Source organism: Meleagris gallopavo, chromosome 3 (genome assembly GCF_905368555.1).
Source record: "Meleagris gallopavo chromosome 3, MGAL_WU_HG_1.1, whole genome shotgun sequence".
NCBI lineage: Eukaryota > Metazoa > Chordata > Aves > Galliformes > Phasianidae > Meleagris > Meleagris gallopavo.
In genome coordinates, this window is record NC_139406.1 from 8,026,803 (window position 1) to 8,046,699 (window position 19,897).

Consider the following 19,897-nt stretch of genomic DNA (forward strand, 5'->3'; position numbering starts at 1 on the left):
CTGGACTCATTCAGCCTGCTCTACTTCACAGACAATTGAGAGTTTCTGAGCATTTGAATACAGTTTATTATATAAATTAAATAAGAACAAAACAAAACCTGTCTCTTACGTTGTTTAAATACCTATTAAGCCCATGAACAGAATACTAATTTAGGTGGCTCTGTATAATGAGCTCTGAATTTCTGAGTCATGTCGGCCACAGAACCTTTTAACGAGGATGTGGAAAACTCCACAAAAAAAAAAATAATGTCAGTCTTAGTTCCTTAATTATTTTAATGAGTGTAGAAATGAAAAGCTCCAAAGCATTGTGTCACGGTTGTTATTTTCCAGATTGAATATCACAGGGAGGATTTATAAAGATTTCAGCTGGATTGCTGAGGTGGGTGAAGCACGGAGCAAGGAGCCCTGAGCACTGTCAGTACTCAGCCTCAGCAGCACACCTTGTCAGCTGGCAGCCACTTGGGATTCTTTGATGGGCTGGGATGGCTTTTTGTGTTCTTCTCGCCAGTGTATGCGTACACAGAAATTAGTGGCATTGTGCTGATGTAACAAGGGCATGTTGTGCACAGCTGCTCTCTGTCAGCGTGGTAGGCGGGCATGGCTCGTATCTGAGGTGAATAAGTGAGTTTCTTAACTATGAATGGGTGCCACTTTGGATTCACAGGAATTTTAATTAGCTTCTGCAGTGAGGCACTGCCTACCTTTCGAAACATATTGGTTAACCTGACTGTCGTTTCTTTTCCTTTAACACACCCACAAGTTATGCAGTCCTTGTAGAAGATGCTGCTGAGTGCACAGCAACAGCTCATAAGCTCCCCACGCATAGCAGAAAGTGCTCTCTGCCTGTTCCTTTGGAAAACATTATTATATAATGCAGTGCAGCGCATCACTGAATCTGTCTGGGGCTCATCTCCCTGTTACAGAGGGGAGCATCATCAAGCTGGGCATCTTACAGAGCTCAGCTTTACCTAATGATATGTGAAACATATTATAATACATTAATTGTTGCTTTAGATTTTCCAGTCTCACGCAACCATTTTCCCACAGCATGAGCTTTATTTTCTCCTTAGCCTGCGTTATTCGTATTATTTGTAAATGTGCTTATTAGACTGGGGAGAAAAAAATAAAGACAAAGAACCTTGAGAAAAGCCAGCTAGTCAGAAAGAAGACAGTTGTGTTTTATAGTAAACGGTGAACATAAGAAAACTGGTGATGCTCCAGGCATATTGTGTTACTGATGAAAACAAACTGCTTACTGACATCTGCATAAACCAGTCCCTGACTGATGGCATCCCAGAGCCTTTCTGCACCAGGCAGCAGCAGAATTGCTCAATTTCCCATAGTGAAAGTTGCAGGTTTTGAAGGCTTTTTTTTTCCCCTCTCCATAAAGTTTTCCATTTTTTTGTTAGCACCTCAGTGCCCACTGCAGAAGTGGCTCTCCTTTCTTCAGGCTGTGAAGTCCTGTGCTTCCCAAGCAGATTGCTTTGTTATGCCCACTTCTGTGTTGAGACATCATGCCCACAGTACTGACAGTTGCTCTCAGCACCAGGCAACTTGGGGTTAGCCCACATTTTTCTTGTAACTGTTGTTGCCTTACTGTGTTGTGAGGCGGAATAGTTCTATTTTCCTATTTATCTTGTTACCTGAGCAGTGTTTGTAGACTGATGTTTCTTTGTTTTTTTTTTTTTTTTTTCCCTACGGGTCATTTCTGAGATGCTATAAATTAAGCTACCGTTCTGTTTCTTGTCTAGAAACATGACAAGTTAGGGAAAGAGAGAGTAGCACTTTGTTTTATTGTAGTGTTCATGTGATTCATTTAAATAATGGCAAACTCTGGCTTTTGACGTGCCTTATTTTCCAACTCTCTTGATCAGGGAGATTGTTCTGGCCTATAGCTGATCAAGTATGGTACCTTTTGCATGAATTTTGTTCACTGCAAGAATGGAGAGCATGAAAACATTGCCAGGAAATATTACTAGTTCCTTGCTGTCAGCTGAGAAGAGGATGTGGAGTAAGAACTACTCTGGCTTGTTGCTTTTTGCCTACAACCCAGAGAACCTCGTGGCTGCTGTGGTGGGGATTGGCACTGCAGATCTCTTTCTCTGCTTCTCTTGGCTTATCGTAAAGAAGACATAATTCACTTTTTTTTTCTTCCCCTATTGGTTTTTGCTTTCAAACCTCCTGTTTTTAGGGAAATGTTTGCATGTAATAGTTGGCTGCTAAATCCTTCTAAAGAAACTGTTGGGTAAAACTAAAGCCAGCTAGTCAGAAATAATAAAATAATAAATGACTGGTCTTTAATTTGACACTCCTGATGCTGGGTGAGGATGTGAGCAGCAGCAGCTGCTTTTCTTTGCATCTACACATGAGAGTGAGGACAGTCCACCCCTTTCAGTCTGTTTTAGAAAACTTGCTTTAAGGAACTAGAGCTGGAAGGGGTCTTAAACCTGAAGTTCCCACAGAGCCAAGCTTTGCTGGAACTGTGATGTCTGGTTCCCTTGTTTGGTAGGATGGGTCCCTTAGTCATTGTGGGAGAGTGTAAAGTTTGAGATTTTGTTTGTGCAAAGTGCACTTAACTATGATGGTTAGTCATCTCATGATAGTATGAGCTGCAAATCTAAAATTTGGCTATTTGTTTTTCCGATCTTTGTCTCTGATCCTTTTTACTGCAGATTATAAATGTGTGTGTGTGTGTGTGTGTGTGTGTGTGCATGTATGTGCATGTTTGAAACTCTGATTAAGGTAGAACTTCAGTATATAGTTGAATTTCACTCAGCTTAAGTGTTGTGGGGCAAATTAGTTGTCTTGTGCGGGCTGGGGTCACATAGTGGCTGTGAGGAGTGATACTCATGGTGACCCAATTACTCCTAATGTAGCTCCTCATCTTGTAGATTTATATAACACTGATGCACTGAATAGCTGGAATGCTTTTAAAAATGTCTTGCTGTGAGAAGTCCCTCGTGGGTGGGAGGAGCCTCTGTAAAAGCACAAGATTTGTGTATTAGCATGATTGGCAAAACTCATACCTGCTTGAGGCCAGAGATGTCTCGATCTGGTTTGTTTTTAAAATTTCCCTGATAGGTTCAGAATATGAAATTGGAGCCAATGCCTTTTCCAAAGTACAGAATTTGGACGTTTTGCAAAATTAGAGTGTAATAAAATAAATTTAAAAAAATAATAAAATAAAAATAAAATAAAAAAATATAAAATAAAATAAAATCTGGGCTCAGTCTGTGGTAGAAAAGCATCACAGAACCCAGTAGGTCATGGAGTAAATGAGCTGGATTGTGGAGTTGTTTTAGAAGTGATTTTGGATTTACTGATCCCAAATCATTTGAGCCTTAATCGTGGTGCTTCACTGAAATTTTCTAGATGGGTTTTGTGAATTTAACTTCAGCCATAGCCTTTAAATTAATGAAATTAAACCAGAGCAAGGGGCTGTTTGGACAGGCTGTCTTTTTGATTTATCTGTCAACAAGGCAGTGATTTAACCTACTCTTAACCCATAACAGTCCACGTGGATTAGAACTGATTTAACAAAACTTATTTAATTAAATTGGGGCAATCTTGTGTTGCCAGCGAGGCCTCAGGAGAAGCATCTCTTGTTCTGCCTTTTGGCATTTTCTTCCCTTGGTAATGGAGTGATAAAAGATGCATTTATTTTATTTGTTGACTTTGTTGACTTAATTCTCACCTTCAAGCTATTCAGATTTCCTTAATGTTAAAGGCAGTCATTTATACAATCTATTGTGGTTGCATTTGTTGTTACTTGGAATGGTATCCCCAGTTTCTGAACCCATAAAGTAATATAATTCAAAATACAGAAATCAGGAGTTTTATGAAATACTCTACGTACGTGTTTACCTTAGGTCAGGTTCTTCTCAGCAGCTGACTGGTTATGGAAAAGGTTTCTGCATTTTTTTTTCTGGTCAGACCTGCTGTCAGCCGTGTTGTAGTTCTCTCTGCCACTCTCAATCTTTTGGCCCTTGCAGGGTTTCCATTTCATTTTTAGGTAACTTCTGCTTTCCTGAATGTACTGACGGCTCTTTGCACTCCCTAGCATTGTTTTCTTTAATTGCTCCTGGCCTTATTGCTTGCTTTCTTTCACTGCTCAAGTGTTCTTTCCAATTTTGTTTTTTTTCCACTCTTCAGCGTTTTTTTGGATGACATTTTCACCAGTTGCCTTACAGATGCATAGGTTTTTAGATCTAAATGAACTGATGCTGAGAGTTCATCCAGCGTTCCGTGGCGGTCCCAGCTGAAGTAATTGGCAATTTCTCCCTGCTCCTGCGTGGGAGCACACCGGCACAACTTACTGCACAGTCGTGTGGTAAAGCAGGTCTGAATCGTGATCTGATTTAAACACAGCAGCGTGCCCTTACCAAACCCCTACAACAATTTTCCATAGGATTTTAATCCTTCTGCCTGCCCTCCTTTGGCTAATCTCTAAAATCTGTTGGGGAAAAGAGACAGAAATGTGATTTGCCCAAGGACTTGCAGTAAATCATTGACCAGATGTTAAAGCTGTTCTGCTCTTGGTTCAGCATGGTGCTTCCCTGTTTAAAGCAGTGTGTGGGTAGAGTAGGATAGGCATGTGGCAACACCAAAGGGTTTGGGACCTTTATGAGCATACAAGACTGTGCTTGGTGAGGTGAGGAACCCAAGAGCTGGAGCAGCACATCACAGCTTTGTGCAGATGTCACCGCCAGGCCATTGCTGATGCAGCTGTAGATTCAGTGTGGTCTGAAAGATGGGTATGACCAGTTGGAACCGTGGACAAAAGGAAACATCTGTCCTGCAAAGAGACTGTTTGAAAAGTACAGATCTGGGAAGGATGTTTGAGATTAGATATGTTATCTGTTACTTACAAAGAGGTTGCTAATGTAATAAAACGTAATGTATAAAAGTGCTGGGACACAGTGAGGAGCAAGGTGTGAACAAGGGCTAATTGTTCGTGTTTGAGACTCAACACAGCAGTTCACACTTGAGACAAGTTGTTGGGTGTGGAGCAGGTAGAAGTATGAGTGTATGCATGTACAGCTGAAGTATTTGTGAACAGTTTGAGTTTGTAATGCAGTGTGCTAAGAGGAAGGCATCTCACTGCCTGTCACAGAGCAACTCATGTTGCCCACTAGCAGGTCAAAATGGCTGAAGATGAACTCCTTTCTAAGTATGAAATTAACTATTTATACCAGTTCATCAGTTCTGATGGGGGCACTTACTGAGCGTGGCCCTAAGGTTGCACGCATGTTCCTAGAAATCACTGGTGGTCTTTTCTTGGAGCCTTTTCCAATGTTACGTCAGCCATTTACTCTTGCCATCAGGTGTCTGAGTGTGGAAGGGAGCACTGGTCAGAAACAAGTGATAGGCAGCAGGCCAGGCTGGGGCAACTTCATGTCAGGAACATTTCCAAAGAAACCCTACGTGAAACCAGCACACTGGCTGTTGCTGGACAGGCCATTTTAGCTATCTAGATTGGCAGATATTCGGCTTTTGTGCAGCTCAACTGTGCTTGCCACCATCAGTGCTTGTATGTAGTATCTGGGATGCCGTCCTCACGTGTCCTCTCCTATTTTCACATTCATAAGCTGAGCTTACAACAGACAGTGTAGGAAAGAATGGTGATCTTCTTATGGGGGCACACTTGCAGTAAATCAGACCTTGCCATTACTTCAGAAAAAAAAGCTTAAAAGTTATCCTGTAAAAATGAGAATGACTTCCTTGCTTCAAAATCTTCATGAAGACAAGGTTGCCATGGCAGGAGGGCTGACAGGAAAGGGGACAGCACTGGCATTGCTGCCAGGCACATTTTCTGCTCAGATTTTACAGTTCAGTAACTAATGTGTTTCTCAGTCAGCTTAAGGTGATCTTAATGCAAGCTGCTACTGGCAAAAGCAGTCCTGTTCTTCCTCCCATGAGTTCTCACCACTTTTCTGTGCCAACACCGGCACTTCTGTGGTTATGAAACCCAACCCGGCAAAGAAAAAAAAATCAACCTATAAATTAATTTTCAGCTAGATTGCCTTCCTCAGCCAGCTGATTATTGGGTCTCAGAAGCTCTAGTGCTTGCACAAACAGGAACGTGTGGCTGGAGATGATGCAAAGAGCATATACCATATATTTTTTCATCAGCAGCCCTTGCTGAAACCAATTTAAACTAAGTTAAGCCCCTCCTTTAGAGTAGGAATGTGCAGCTGGGGCAGTTGCTGCTCTGGAAGAGTGTGGTCCTGCTGCCTTCTCCCTCTTCCCAGCTGTGTTCTTATCCTTCATGACAGGATACAGGACTCGGAGGAATGTGGGTTTCCACATTTGTCAGCAGCAAGATTAATTTCTTTTTTTTGTGCCATCAAATTTCAGGTATCCAGCTGCTGAGATGCTGCCATATCCTAAGCGTAAAAGTAAGGAGGGTTTTTAGGGAAGATGAAGCATTTGATAAATCTAACCTTTGCTCAGAGGAATTCTCTTTTTGTCCATTCCCTGACAAACCATTCCCTGACAAACCAGTGCTTTGCATGCACAAATGGGGTGTGTGTGCTTTTTCTGTAGTCACCTGGTACCAAAATGGGTTCAGTATGCATTTATCATCTTTTTCCTAGAGTTTCCTGAGGCAGGTCATACTGCAAGAATCAAGAAAGTCTTGAGTACTTCTTACGGCAGGTAGAGAAAGAAAATGTGCGGGGAAGGCTATAGATTGTGTGGCACAGAAATTGTTACCATAGTTTCCATCCATATCATTAGTTCCCAACCACTTTATCTGACTTTTAGGAGGAAGAGAAAGACAGCATGCTCTGGCAGTCTAGCCAGCCCCCTCTCATCGGATTTAGCATGCCTCAAAGAAGAGGTGCAGGGTGCGTGGCCCCTTTTCTTTTCAGGCAAATTTGACTGGTAGCAGGATGTGGTGTGGCTTGAAAGAAGGCATGAAGAGAGTTACTGTGACAATTGACTGCATCTGCCTGATTGACTTACAAGAATGGGCTGTTTGACTCCTGGGGAGGAAGCCTGGGGAGGATGGCAGTTTGTTTCCAAGAAAACCCTAATGAAAAAAAGACAATGATGTAGGAAAAGAGTAGTGATCAACAAGCAGATAGTACTTGGCTAAAGTTTCTTTTTTTTTTACCCCTCAAAAACATTGGGATAGTATAGATTTAACTTCACGGGCTACACTGATATTTTTGTTTTCATCAGTTCATTTGTGTGTTTCTATTTAGTTATCTTTGTTGGCAAGACATGATTGATGGATGTTTTATGCAGAAGTGATCACTTTGCTGCTTATCAGAGCGAAGTCTGTGAGGCAGGTATAGGGTATCTCATATCTTTAGCTTTTTCTAAATGCTGCGGTTTTGCACACAAACACCGAGTCCGTAATAATAGCCAGATGCTGCTGTGGATCCTTTGGGAGGGCAGCCCCATGGGAAGTGGGGATATCTGGTTTCAGGTATGGGTAGATTGCAAGCAGCAATCTCTGCGAGAGGTTAAAATGCCTGCAACCTACTGACCGTGTGACTTTTATCACTTCCTGCCAGCAGACGGAAAATTGTATTCAAATGGTAGGGATTAATGGAAGACTTAATTGAACAGGAAGTTTTTCAGCCATTCAGATGATGGCTAAAATGATCCATACACTGTTACTTCTGACATCTCTGCCAGAAGTAATCTCTGTCTTTCTGGCTAGCAGAAGTTACTCTTAGGGTAAAAGGTGAAAGATTGCAATGGTTGAAGTACGGCGTATTTTTCTGAGGATTGGAAAACAAGAATGAAATGATCTGTCAAGTAACTTCTTTTCTTTCTTTTTTAAGGCACGTTTGCAGACAGAAGGCTGCTCAAAGTGAAAAGAGATTTTTTTGGTTGTTGTTCAGTTGCGTGGCTTTAATCTTGCACTCTTAATTTTTTAGTGCTTGATCAGATTACTAGAGAGGGAGCTGCTGATACATTTGGTATTACTTGGTGTATCATTCACCATTCAGTCCAAATGTGCAATCATTTTGAAGAGGAGTGTGGAACAAAGGATTGCACTGAGTTTGTCAGGAATTTGGTTTTCAGATAAGTACAGAATGGCCTTGCGTAAGTAACGAAGCAAGAAGCACCGTCATTTTGAACCATTCCAGTTTTGTTTAGTGTCTCCTGGTTAGAAACTGGGAAGGAAACATATTTTGCCAGCCTCCATCAGATGTCTCAGAACACCGAAAATGCTACTAGGAGAGTAGTGAGGATGCAAGGTACCTTCTGTGTGATAAAAATAACTTTGATTATGTGCAAGTGAAGAGGGTAAGGGCTGAAGTTTTAGAAAACTAGGCACATTTTAACATTCCGAAGAATCTTTTCCACAGTGAGCCTTTCTGGTGGGAAATTACTTCAGAAATTTTATCTGTGGTGGATTACATGTACATGTACATTTACCAGGTAACAGGGACCTCAGTTACCCAAGAACCACACAGAGGAAAGGATGGCATTGCAGAGCAGGTGAAGTGAAAGGGGCATTTAATGCCTCTAGGCTTCTCCACGCTGGTTTTACTGAATATATGAGAAAAATAAAGTTATTGCTTTTCTCTTCCACCTGCAATGAGCCCAAACAGCAGGACATTGCAAGTTCTTTGCCAGTAGGTGGAGGCCTTGCAAGGGAAGTGCAAATCAAATCCTCTCAGAGTGGAAGGTATTTTATTGCTTTGGAGTTCACTTTGTATGCCTCCAGGACATGGGGCAGTGCTTAATGTAAATATATATATATTTCTGTTGTCTTGTCAGAAAAGATTGTCAGAACATAACCAGTCAGACATCTGCTAATGATTATTAAAATGCAGAATAACACGAACAAGTTCTTTTATTTGTTTCTGCTGCTCTGGTTTTGCATTTTCATTTTCTGGCATGTGGTGATGCTCTTTGAGCAGCAGCGTGGCATAGAAAGGCAGACCTAAGCTCAAGTCACTTGTTGGCAGTATCCTCACTGCACAACTTGGCTGGTACTGCAGAGGTGGGTTTGGCTCAAGCTTAGAAGGAATTTTGGATCATGCTTTCAGAAAAATCCCCTTTTCCTGAGTGTCTCATCCAGTAACTCAAGTCTCCATTTGCCAAGCATTTAATGTGGGTTTCAGTGCCTGAAGAACAGCAAGAAGGGAGATGTATCCAGTGCACAGCCCTTGTCAAAATGAACTGCTGTAGTATGTTGCTGTTTCTTGTCTCTTATCTGTGAAGATGATCTTTCACACTTGTAACTTGTGCAAGCATATCTGAACTGGCTCAAATGAATGCTTTTGGTTGTAGCAGTAGCAACCTGGACTTTGGGTGAGGACCATTGCAGGACCAATATGATGCCTGCAGCTTTATTAGGTTCCCACGTGAACTGGTGAATTTGAAGGCTTAACCTGGGTGGTTTTATGCAACTAGCAATGTGGTTGCAGTGTAATCACAGCTTGAATTACAACCCATAGCACAATCAAAGGCTAAAATGTCTGCGCTTGTATTCTTAGAGCAGTAATGAAGCTACTGCAAAACAGGAAATTTTAAGAACCACTGCAGGACAAAGGAAGGGTGGCACCACCTGTCTCTGGTGTTCACAAGGATCTCTTCTGCCATCTATTGCCATATACAGTTCACCACATGCCCATATGGAGAAGAAAACATTCTTGTCCAATCTAGGTGAGACTCAGCCTTTCTCCAACTGCTGGAAGTTGGGCTGGAACATCTCATCATTGACGTGCTTGAAGGTAGATGTGTGGTTTCATAATCACATGGACTGAAATTACGCCTCAGTAACTCAGAGTGCCATTTTAACTTGAGCATGGTGAGAGCTTGTAACCTTGTGTAGTGTGTCGCAGCAATTCAGATTGCTCAGATTGCTTATGATACCCATGGATGGTTCTCACATCAGGGCCCAGTTGCAAACAGTTGTGTCAGTAGGGTGAGAGGAGGCCTGGGCTCCTGGAAAAGGACTGCAAGCTTGACTAACTGTGGTCTCCCATTTTTGGGTTGCTTCTTGCTCCTTTTTGCTTTCATGTGCCCTGAGGGTCTACAGAGGGAACTCAAATTCACTCTGGAAATTGTACTGTTATGTCATGGTGCCATCAAAAATTCCTGGCCACCGTGGATATCTCAGGAAAAAACCCTTGTGAATTTAATATCCAGTGTGATTCATCCCTCGAAAGGTTATCTGGACCTCCTAAATACCTGAACTGCCTGAATCCAGAGCTGCAGCGTGTCAGTTCCTTCTCTGTTAACATAGTGGTTAACAGTTTCCAGAAACTTCTAATACCTCCCTCTTTGCCCAGGGCTATCTTCAGTGTTTAGCAGCCAGCTATTTCACTTACTGTAAATAAGTATTCCTGCTAAACCAAATGAAGTGAGGCAGTTTTGGAGACTGCAAATATCTTCTTGTGCTCAATGAGCATGGCTGGGAAAAATATATAATTCCAGAATTAATGATTATTTGAGAATATTTAACATACATTTAAGTTGTCAGCTGTAATTTGATCTAGTCATTGAGCAAATGGGTTAGTTCGATTATCAGTCATTAAATGTCATTCCCAAGCACCTTTTTGTTACTTGAAGGAGAGGAGATTCTCAGACACCAATTGTTTCCCATTTGGGGGAAAAAAAAATATGGAAAGTCACCAGAAGAAAATGTGTATTTATTCAATATGGCTAAAGTTTTAGAGCAAGAAGTGTTGTCTGTGGAACATGCTCTGTAAAGCTCCATAGTGAAGGACTGAGTGGAGGTGATCTTCAGATTTTATGATGACTTGTTGTCTTGAGATTTTAAGGCTGTCTTAGAATCGTGGTATTAATTTAGGCTCAATTAAAAAAAAAAAAAAAAAAAGAATTAGACCAGAAAAAGTTAAGAAGATTGAGTGAGCAAAGGGCTCAATAAAAGTCATTTCTGAAAAAAGTTTTGTGTTCAAGTATACTGAACTTTTTTTACATTCCTAAAAAATTAACCCAGGTTCTTCTAACCCAACAATTGGATTAAGGATTATATTGTCTCTTATCTGGTTAGACAGGTCTCAGTTGTGTCTTGGATAGTGTGGTCTTGGAAGTCATTTTGAAGTAGGTAGGCAGTGTCTTTATGCTTTACATGGGTTACCTGCAGTTATGTCGACAGGAGCAAACAATTGTTTTAGCTCCTAATTCCTTCTTAGTGCAAATAGATGGAGAAAGAGAAAAAGGCATAATCTCCATTTCCATTGCTAGAAAGATATCTTGCTGAGCAAGATATGGTATTGGAAGCACAATAGATACCATTGATATGGGCAGAAAATACAACCCAAGAAGTTAGAGGAATGTGGGAGAAGGAATGCATTTCAAAGCCCTTCTTTGTTTTCCAGCTTTCTCCTCCTGGTGTAATGTTGTGTATTCACAGAGCTTTGCCTGGAGTCATAAACCAGGGCACAGTTGAGAGAATGTATGCAGGTAGAAACACTGCTTTGTTAGAGATGAGCATTGGTCTCAAGTATGCTTCAGGGAGAGCCAAGAAGATCTTGTAGTCTGTGTGCAATTTGTTGTTGTTGTTTTTATACTTAATCTGGTTTTTTTTTTGCAGTGTTGCTTTCCACAACTTGGTTTGAATTCTGGAGTCCTGTTCTCATGAAGATTTTCTCAGAAGCTGTTTGTGGTGAATCTCTTAGGGTTGTCCTTGGGAATGGAAGGGCAAAATGTAATTTGGCCGTGCTTCCTTCTGGCACGTGGTCAGAATAGGTCAAAATTTCTCCATTGTCCAGTAAGAATGGTGCCTCCAGCACCTAGTTTTTTTATGCTCACCTTGGGCTTGCCTTGAAGTGTCTACCACTAGGTTGATTTTTGTGAAGCTGGAAATTAAACACTTGAAAATCATTTGATGTGCGGTGGACATCTGGCTATTAAAGCTTAAATTGACTTATTTTTAATGGAAGCTGAACATATCTTAAAAGATCACACTTCCATATTTGTTTACCTTATTAAACAAAGTTGTATGCACAAAAGAATCTTTGCATGCAGGCACAGTTTGCATGGTTGACTGTCACGATGCGCAGAGCTGTTAAAGTGTATGCGTAGTTTATGTTTATTATGACGAAAGCAGAAGACGGTGAACTCAAAACAGGATCCAAATTGTTGGAAATAAGTAAAATATACAGAAAAATGCTTTGGTAGGTCAGCAGAACTGGGAACTGCGAAGCCTCACAAGGGGATAATAAAGAGCCCAAGCTGTCTGCATGTAATTGCAGGATCTGTTGCAATAAGATGCGTTTCCTCAATGTCCATTCTCAGGTCAGACAGTGATCCTGAACTCTGACAGCATTTGGTGGAAACTCGTACAAGCCTGTTGCCACTTGTTTGTAGTAGCCACTTTAATGTAACAAAATTACATATGTACAAATATTTGCCTTGCAATTGCTCTGCAGAGAAGCAGCAGAAGCAACCAAAAGTAACCAAATGCTGATTCTGCTTTCAGAAGGAGGCGCAGAGTCCTTAGTGTTAGCTTGCAGGCTGCTCCCTAGCAGGTCAAAAAGTGGAAAACATATCTGCATCGAAAAGGGAAATGTGAATTAATCTTGAAATGGTGACACTCAAGGTACCATTCCTTTAGTGTTTGGAAATGTAACTCTAGTGGTGTCCTGAAAAAGAAAAAAGGACGTAAACATCAGGTGACAATGAAGATAAAAACGAAGTTCAAAGAATAAGCTAAAGGTTATGAGATGAAACAGCAAGCAAACATTGCAGCATATCACAGGCAGGAAGTTTTATGAAAATCTGCGCGTTACTAGAGAGAGATTGGAGAATATTTGAAAAAGATAAAGTTTGTTTTGCAGTCTCTTGCCAGTTGAGATGCCTAGGTATGCAAAGTACTTCTCAACCCCTAAATTTATCTTAAATAGAGCGATGTAAGTACATGTGTTAATAGTTGAAATGTACGTGTTGCCATACAGTTCTTCACTCTGTATGTTTTACAGTCCCTATGCTTTGCTTTCACTTAGGAGTTACAGGGTAATAAACTGAAGACAGTGGAAGATTTTTGTACAGATTTAGTTGTACATTTACTACATGATAACTTAATATGTTTTGTAGCTAGCACAGTATGCACGCTATCTAGAGTATTAATATTTGGTAAATATATTAACAGACTGGCATTACCAACCTGTACTTTGCAAAGAAAAGCCTGCCTTTCTACAGTTGGTGTTTTCTTACTAAATACGCCTGCGTGCTGAAGAAATGGTGCTGGGAGTTTCTATTTTAAAAGATGTTTCTGAAGTATTTTTAGCTAATGCAAACTGTAATGTTTGGATTATAAATAACATCTTTTGCTTAAATCGTTCAACAAAAATAAATTCAGCGTAGAAAAACTTCAAAAAGTGTATTTCACATTGGAGAGAGATGATTTTTAGCCTAGCCTGAGTTTGTATTTTGGGGATGTTTTTGCTGTGCAGCTTTAATCTCGAGCTGTAATTTGCAGTCTCAGTCCTAAATAATAGGTTATGTAGAGAAGCACACCAAAGGGAAGTGGAGACTTTCTCAGACAGAAGATTTTTTGAATTTCATGTCGTAGTAGGTGTTTAAGGTCTGTCAAAAATAGTAGAAGGAAAACAACTTTCTGTTGGGAGAAGGTGAATTACTATTTATTTTTAAATAGTCTGGATATTTCTGGCTGTTTGGATGGTGTTTGCATGGTGTTTAGATGTGGTATTGAGCTTTTCCCACATCATTTTCCTTCTTGCATAGCTGCTCTGTTTGAATATTTGCAAGCCTTATATAGCATATACCCTTTAGATGAGGACAGGGAGAGCAATTTATTTTGAGGAAGGAAACATGGTTGTTGTTATTCTTTTTTCTGCTTGTGCCAATCTGTCTCCTGTTTCCCGGTGTATGCTAAGTAGGCCATTCCAGCAGACTCTGATGTCTTAACAAGTGAAGAGTGAAACCACGCCGTTTTTGTTATGTCCTTATCATATGCAAAAAGTCTGAGCCCTTCTGTCCCTTCTGTTCCTCCATTACCTTCTCTGCCGGCTCAGAGCACTGCAGCCCGTGAGGCCTGATCTGATGGAACCCTATCGGAGGGCCTGGCCTCCTCTTTTGGCAGTTTCACACTTAGATTGGATTAAGTGTAACATGAAACCATACCCGAAATAATTGGTTTTATGCTTCTAGAGGTTTTCATGGAGAAATATCAGGTTATTAAGATGCATACATTCCTTCACAGGGACCCATGTTTTGAAGTGTGTGTGTGTGTGTGTGTGTTCCCCTTTGCTGGTCCACCATCAAAACTGGCCATCTTCACACAAATCTGGATCAGGAGTTGCTTGATGGCATTGAGGTGGAAGCTTGTGGAGCAAATATGCATAAAACAGGAGTTACTGCAGAAACCTATGTGAGAGAGTGCCTTCATTTGCTAGCTTTTGTAAATTGAATTGCTTATACTGACTGTTGGGGGTGTTAAGAAGAAACTCGCATTTGGAAGGGACAGGCCTGTTTCTGGGGATCTGGTGAGTGAAAGCCAAATGTGAAGAAGTATGGCATACATCAGCAGTGGTGCTCCACATTTGTCTGCAGGAGAGGAAACGTCTCTGACACGTTTGATCATATGGTAACAAGTCTCCACAACCTCCCCAGGAAACGGCAAAAGTTCATGTCCGCAGCCTGGAATGAAGCTGGGGGAAGGCCTAGCTTTTCAGCTGTCGGCACTGAGATGAAGGACCCCCGCTGGAGCATGGAGGGTGGTGAAAAGTGGCTGTCCCTAATCCCTTTCCGCTGCTCCAGGGACCAGTAACTGGGATGCTACAGACAGGCCTTGCTAGGCCTTGCTGCAGAGGTTTGATTCTGAACCATGAAACAGGCTTATAGCTTGCTTACTGAAGGGTTGCAGAGTCCTCCTTGCTACTTAGCTGTGATCACACTGCACTGCAGCAGGTAGTTTCCGAGAAACATTTGGCTGACCCAGCCACTGGGCTGTGTATGCTTTTAACAGCCCAGCCAGAACACCGGGGCTGTTGGGAAAAGTTGCTCCGCAGATGACAGCAGGGATCTCACTTGCTGACCTTTTTATAGTCTGCTTTTTTGGCTAGAGAGTGTATGTTTTGTGCAGAACAGAAGCCAACACAAAGCATTTTTCTCTGGCCACGTGTGGTTTTGCTGATAGAAATATAGTTGGTTGGAATTAAAATCTCATACATCCAGTACAAGAGTCTTCTTGGAGGAACAGTGCTTTGCAATGCAATTGGAATAATTTGGGGAATATATAGGTAGATCTATATAAGATCTCCATTCTGGAAAGATAATTGCTCATAAATAATAGGAAATATATGTGTAGTCTTTTAGTTTCAGTTCACAAATTATAAGTACTATGTTAAAAATATGTATATATAAACACCATAATATACCTGCCGCTAAGGAGAGACCAGTAAACAGTAAGAATGGCTGTGAGTATTGGGTAGGGATTTTTTTGTTGTTATTTGAGAGGGGAGTGAATCCTGAGGACACGGACAATTTTATGTGCAGCTCAGGGAGAAAACTGCTGAATGCTGCTTTTGTTCTCTACTGTCATTAGGAGATGTGTATAAACATTGCTGGGACAAAATTGTGGAAGTTTAAAATATACTCTCAGACCTACCCAGCAACTTTAGTGTAATATCTGTGAAAAAGAAGTTTACCAGTTACGTGTTTCTTCCATGCTGAATGATAACTGTACATTCACTGTCTTGTAACAGGAAAGTCTGCAGTGGAATGACAAGACCTGGCTTTTTCTTTAGTGTTATTTGATACGTGTTTAAGTTCTACATTATGTAAATATGCTGCTATTAGGGAAGAAAATGACATAAAATTGCATCCTTTCTCAATGAGGTTTTAAGTTCTTTCAGGAGCTTCTCTCCTTTTTGAAGCTGTAATAACGATCATAATTAGAATCCCAGTTGCTTAAGTGAGAAATTAGCATGTTCTTAAATGCTGAGCTGAGTCAAGTTCCTAGCGAGACCCCCTCCGGGTATCTGTCCTGCCCCAGAGCGCATTCCCTAATACCAATTTGTGTTCTAGACGTATTAAAGAAAATCATATTCATTGCCACCTAGTAGTTAATCAGAGCCTTCAGATAGGCTTGAAATAATTTGCAGTCTGATTGCCAAAACTACTTGCTTCTGTTCATTTCCCATAATCATACATACGGTCACGCTCTAAAACTTAGCAGAGAGTGTCAGACCATTGCCCAGTACCAGGACTGGAACAAATTCAGTCTGTGCGTGTCCTTCATCATTATGAATTTCTCACAAACACTTAATAACCACACCTCAGCCCTCCTTGGTCTTTCAAGCTGGAATGAAAATCTAATGGCTTTTGCCTGATATTTTCACAATCAAAAATGTATTTCTCTAAAGGTTTTGCTTTGTTTTTGCTGGTCTGGGCGCAAATACAGATACCACGTATACTAATATGTATTCTATTATCTGAATAAGATGCTAACAGATTGGAATAAATTAAGAATTTTAATGAGGCTAAAATACATCTCATTTTAGATTGATTAATTGTGATTTAAAAAGAACACCCAAATAACAAGAGGCAAAGGAAACTTTAACACTTAAAAAAAAAAAAAAAAAGTCACTTTCCTGATGCAGAATACAGATTTAATTAATTTCCAAATAAGCGAATAATGAACTGTAAGTGTATGATGTGCAAGAAAATATTTTGAACATATGAAATAGTACTCACAGATTTTATAATCAAGATGTTGCCTTTCTGGTTTTCTGAAAACCACAATCCACAGTTATGTATACTGTTTGTAGGAGATGGATTCTGTCTCTCTTTATTTAAACTGATTTTGGTGCTCTGATGTCTCTCCTGCAGGTTCTGTCTAACGTGCTTCTGATGCGCTCTTGTTTCCACAGGCCAAGGCTGCAAGCACAAAGGAAGTTTGCTCAGTCCCAGCCAAACAGTCCCAGCACAACTCCAATAAAGATAGTGGAACCGTTGTTACCCCCTCCCGCCACTCAGATTTCTGACCTCTCCAAAAGGAAGCCCAAGACAGAAGATTTTCTTACTTTCCTCTGTCTTCGAGGTAGGACTCTTGCAGCAGCCTGGGGGTACAATCTCATTCAAAGAATAAGCAGCAGCACCACGTGCTGCATAGCAGCTATACAAACGTCCTGGTGTTGTGCTATACATATATTATATTTTATATATTATATTATATTTTATATATATATATATATATATATATATATATATATATATATGTGCATTTCAGCTCCTGCAATTTGAGTGTATCTGGAGAAGGAGCATTCAAGTTCATGGTTGTAAAGACCAGAAAACAAGGCTGGTAACAGTGCAAAAGGAAATTCTTTTAATTTTTAGCACTCTGTTACCTTGAATGGATTTTCCTCTAGCTCTCTTACCCACTCTCATTTGACTGTAAACTGAAGAAGTACTTAACTTTACCAAGTAATTATTCCTGCAGTGTGAGAAATCTGGTTGGAAATTCTGTTTTTCTGCCAATTTGCTGTCTTTGCTGTTCAATCTGGGTGATGCTTTTCATCTGATGGAGGATGGAAGTATTGCCATTGTTCTTAATCATAACTGCCCTAAAAGCTGGATTGTTACCATGGTAATAATTAAAGCATGCTAACTGTTCCACTGTGCAAACTTAGTGAAGACAAGGTATCTGAAGTTGTACTGAGAGATATCTCACTTTCTTAGCTTATTTCATAGCAGTTGCCTAGGCCTAGCTGGAGCTATATAGTGCCATTACTGGTGTATGTCTTCAAGCTTGCATGGCAGAGTTGGGGACCCTTGCATGAGGTATGGCTAAAAGGGTAAGCTAAAAAAGGACAACTTACCCTGGTGGTGGTTTTTGTTGGGACTCTTCTTGCTCCTGTGCCCCAAGTCATGTCCTGAAGACAGTGTCTTTCATTTAAACCTTAACTGTTACGCTGGATCTTGTGGTGTGTTTCTGTTTTGGCAGATGCCCTCCGTCCCCTATAGCTAGTTGCTGCTCTGTCCTTGAAATGCTGGCGTGATACCTCTTGCTGTTATTTTGTTGTGAAAGCAAAAAGCGTTTATTACAGATCGAGCTTGTCTGCAAAAGTCTTCCCTAAGGGATTGAATCCTTCAAAGCTAGTTGTTCCCACTTGTGTTTAAGCTACTGTTTCTACTTCTAAGGTCTGTGTTGTGCCTGTTAACAGCACTGGTCAACACCACCTGTAGCTTTTTCTTTTTGCCAAGGCTGTCTTGCTGTAATGCAGAATGGATTTCTTTTTCTTTCTTCCTTCTATTATTTTTTTTTTGTTTTTTTTTTTTGTTTTGTTTTGTTTTTTTGTTTTGTTCAGTGAGGTATTGAGGTATTAGAGTTGTAACATCTTTAGAGTAGTAACTTATTTAGACTTTGGTCTAAAATGTAGCCTCGTTCCTGTTGGGACTTCTGGTAAAGGGTATGGGTGGAAAGGGTTGTTATCTTGCTTTAGTGTTTGTTTAAAGGATTGCAAGGAGCAGAATTTAACGGAGTTTAAAGTAGCATCACAGTCCTCTGAAATTTAATCTGTGGAAATGTATTTCTAATTTAGTCTGCTGTGAGGTTGATCGGTCTGTTGGCAGCATGTCACTGCTGTGATCTGGGCCAACTGCCACAGTTGTTGGTGGGAAAATTCAGAAGGGTGTGTATGTGTATGAGCACACATGGCTGCATTCACACGCTTGTTTCCACTGCTTGCTAACTAAGCATGTGTTATTTATAGCTTTGAAGGCACTTGCACTTATAAAAAGGCAGCCTAAGTGGGGATGTGACTTATCTCTGTTTTCATTTCCTACTGTCTCTTAGTGTTCTGCTCTTACAGTGGAAACACAAAGCATGGGTACTTTTGTCCTATTTCAGTGCTTCATTCAGAAGGTGTTTTTTTTTTTTTTATTATTTTAATCAGTGGCTGTTTAGCTCTTGCACCTGTAATTTTCTTCTTTGTTATTCATCTGTAGAATAATTGATGTTTTGTACTGTCAATTAAGGACTTGCAATTCATTCTAATTTCTTCAGTAAGCAGAAGTACTTGTATATTTCAGACAACACAGGCATTCAGTCGCTCAGATCCCAATTATAATTATGTTAAAAACCAGGAGAGAAAATCAGCACCAGGAGTGCCACACATGGCATGTTCTTCATCTGGTTAAAGAGGCTGAAGAAAACCAGACAGAGGGTCTGTCAGCCTTGCGTTTCAGCACTCACAGTGTAGCTCCATCCCCCATCGTACAAAGCCTGTGAAGAGCTAGTAGAAGATGGGGAGAAGTCTTAGACATGTGGTACCAGAATGCGTTTCTCTGGAGAAGCAAAGGCTGTGACATGGAGGGACAGGGAGTGTGGTGGTTGAGATTGGTGTTAGCTTCTGTTTCTGAACTGTTGTGTCTCTTGAGGCAGTGCTGGCTGCTTGTAATTCTGCAGACAGTGGTGGGCACTCTTGATGTCCCTGTTGTAATAAAGCCAATGGAAGCTGATTCTTCATATGCCTGTGGGGAGTTCATGCAGCAGCCCAATGGTACATGCAGTTCCGAAAGGGACAAGCAAGTAGCCTCCAAGGACACTGGCCAGCTTGTTTTGGTGGTGCTCTTCCAGTGGTACCTGGTGAACTTGGAGAGAGAAAGAACATCTTGCTTAGACTTCGCATCAGAAAAGCTTGTGCTTTTTTCAAAAGGGATTGCTTTGTTTTTCAACCTACGTGCTATGTTTTTATTGAAATGCTGAGGAGTTCGGAATTCCTTGTGTTGCCACAGGCCACGTGGTTATTCTGACTTCTGTGCAGCCCTGGCACTAGGCATTTGCGTGAAGTGAGACAGAGGCACATGAAAGTGTGCCACATCACGCATGAATTCATGGTGATAAGATGCAAGTTCAGATCCTTGGAAACTGTTTTGTAATAAGTGTAGTAGTGGTACGATGCCAGATAGTGAATCTTCATATTTGTGTGAATAT

At 40.8% G+C, this 19,897-nt stretch overlaps 1 protein-coding gene across 1 annotated transcript in view; it reads left to right on the plus strand.

Annotated features, from left to right (window-relative positions):
• Positions 1–19,897, plus strand: part of JARID2 (jumonji and AT-rich interaction domain containing 2) — a 204,875-nt gene that overhangs the window by 126,958 nt on the left and 58,020 nt on the right. Inside the window, exon 4 of the mRNA XM_085220153.1 lies at positions 16,833–17,002. Within this exon, the coding sequence (XP_085076279.1) occupies positions 16,833–17,002 (170 nt within the window). The remainder of the gene's footprint in view (positions 1–16,832; positions 17,003–19,897) is intronic.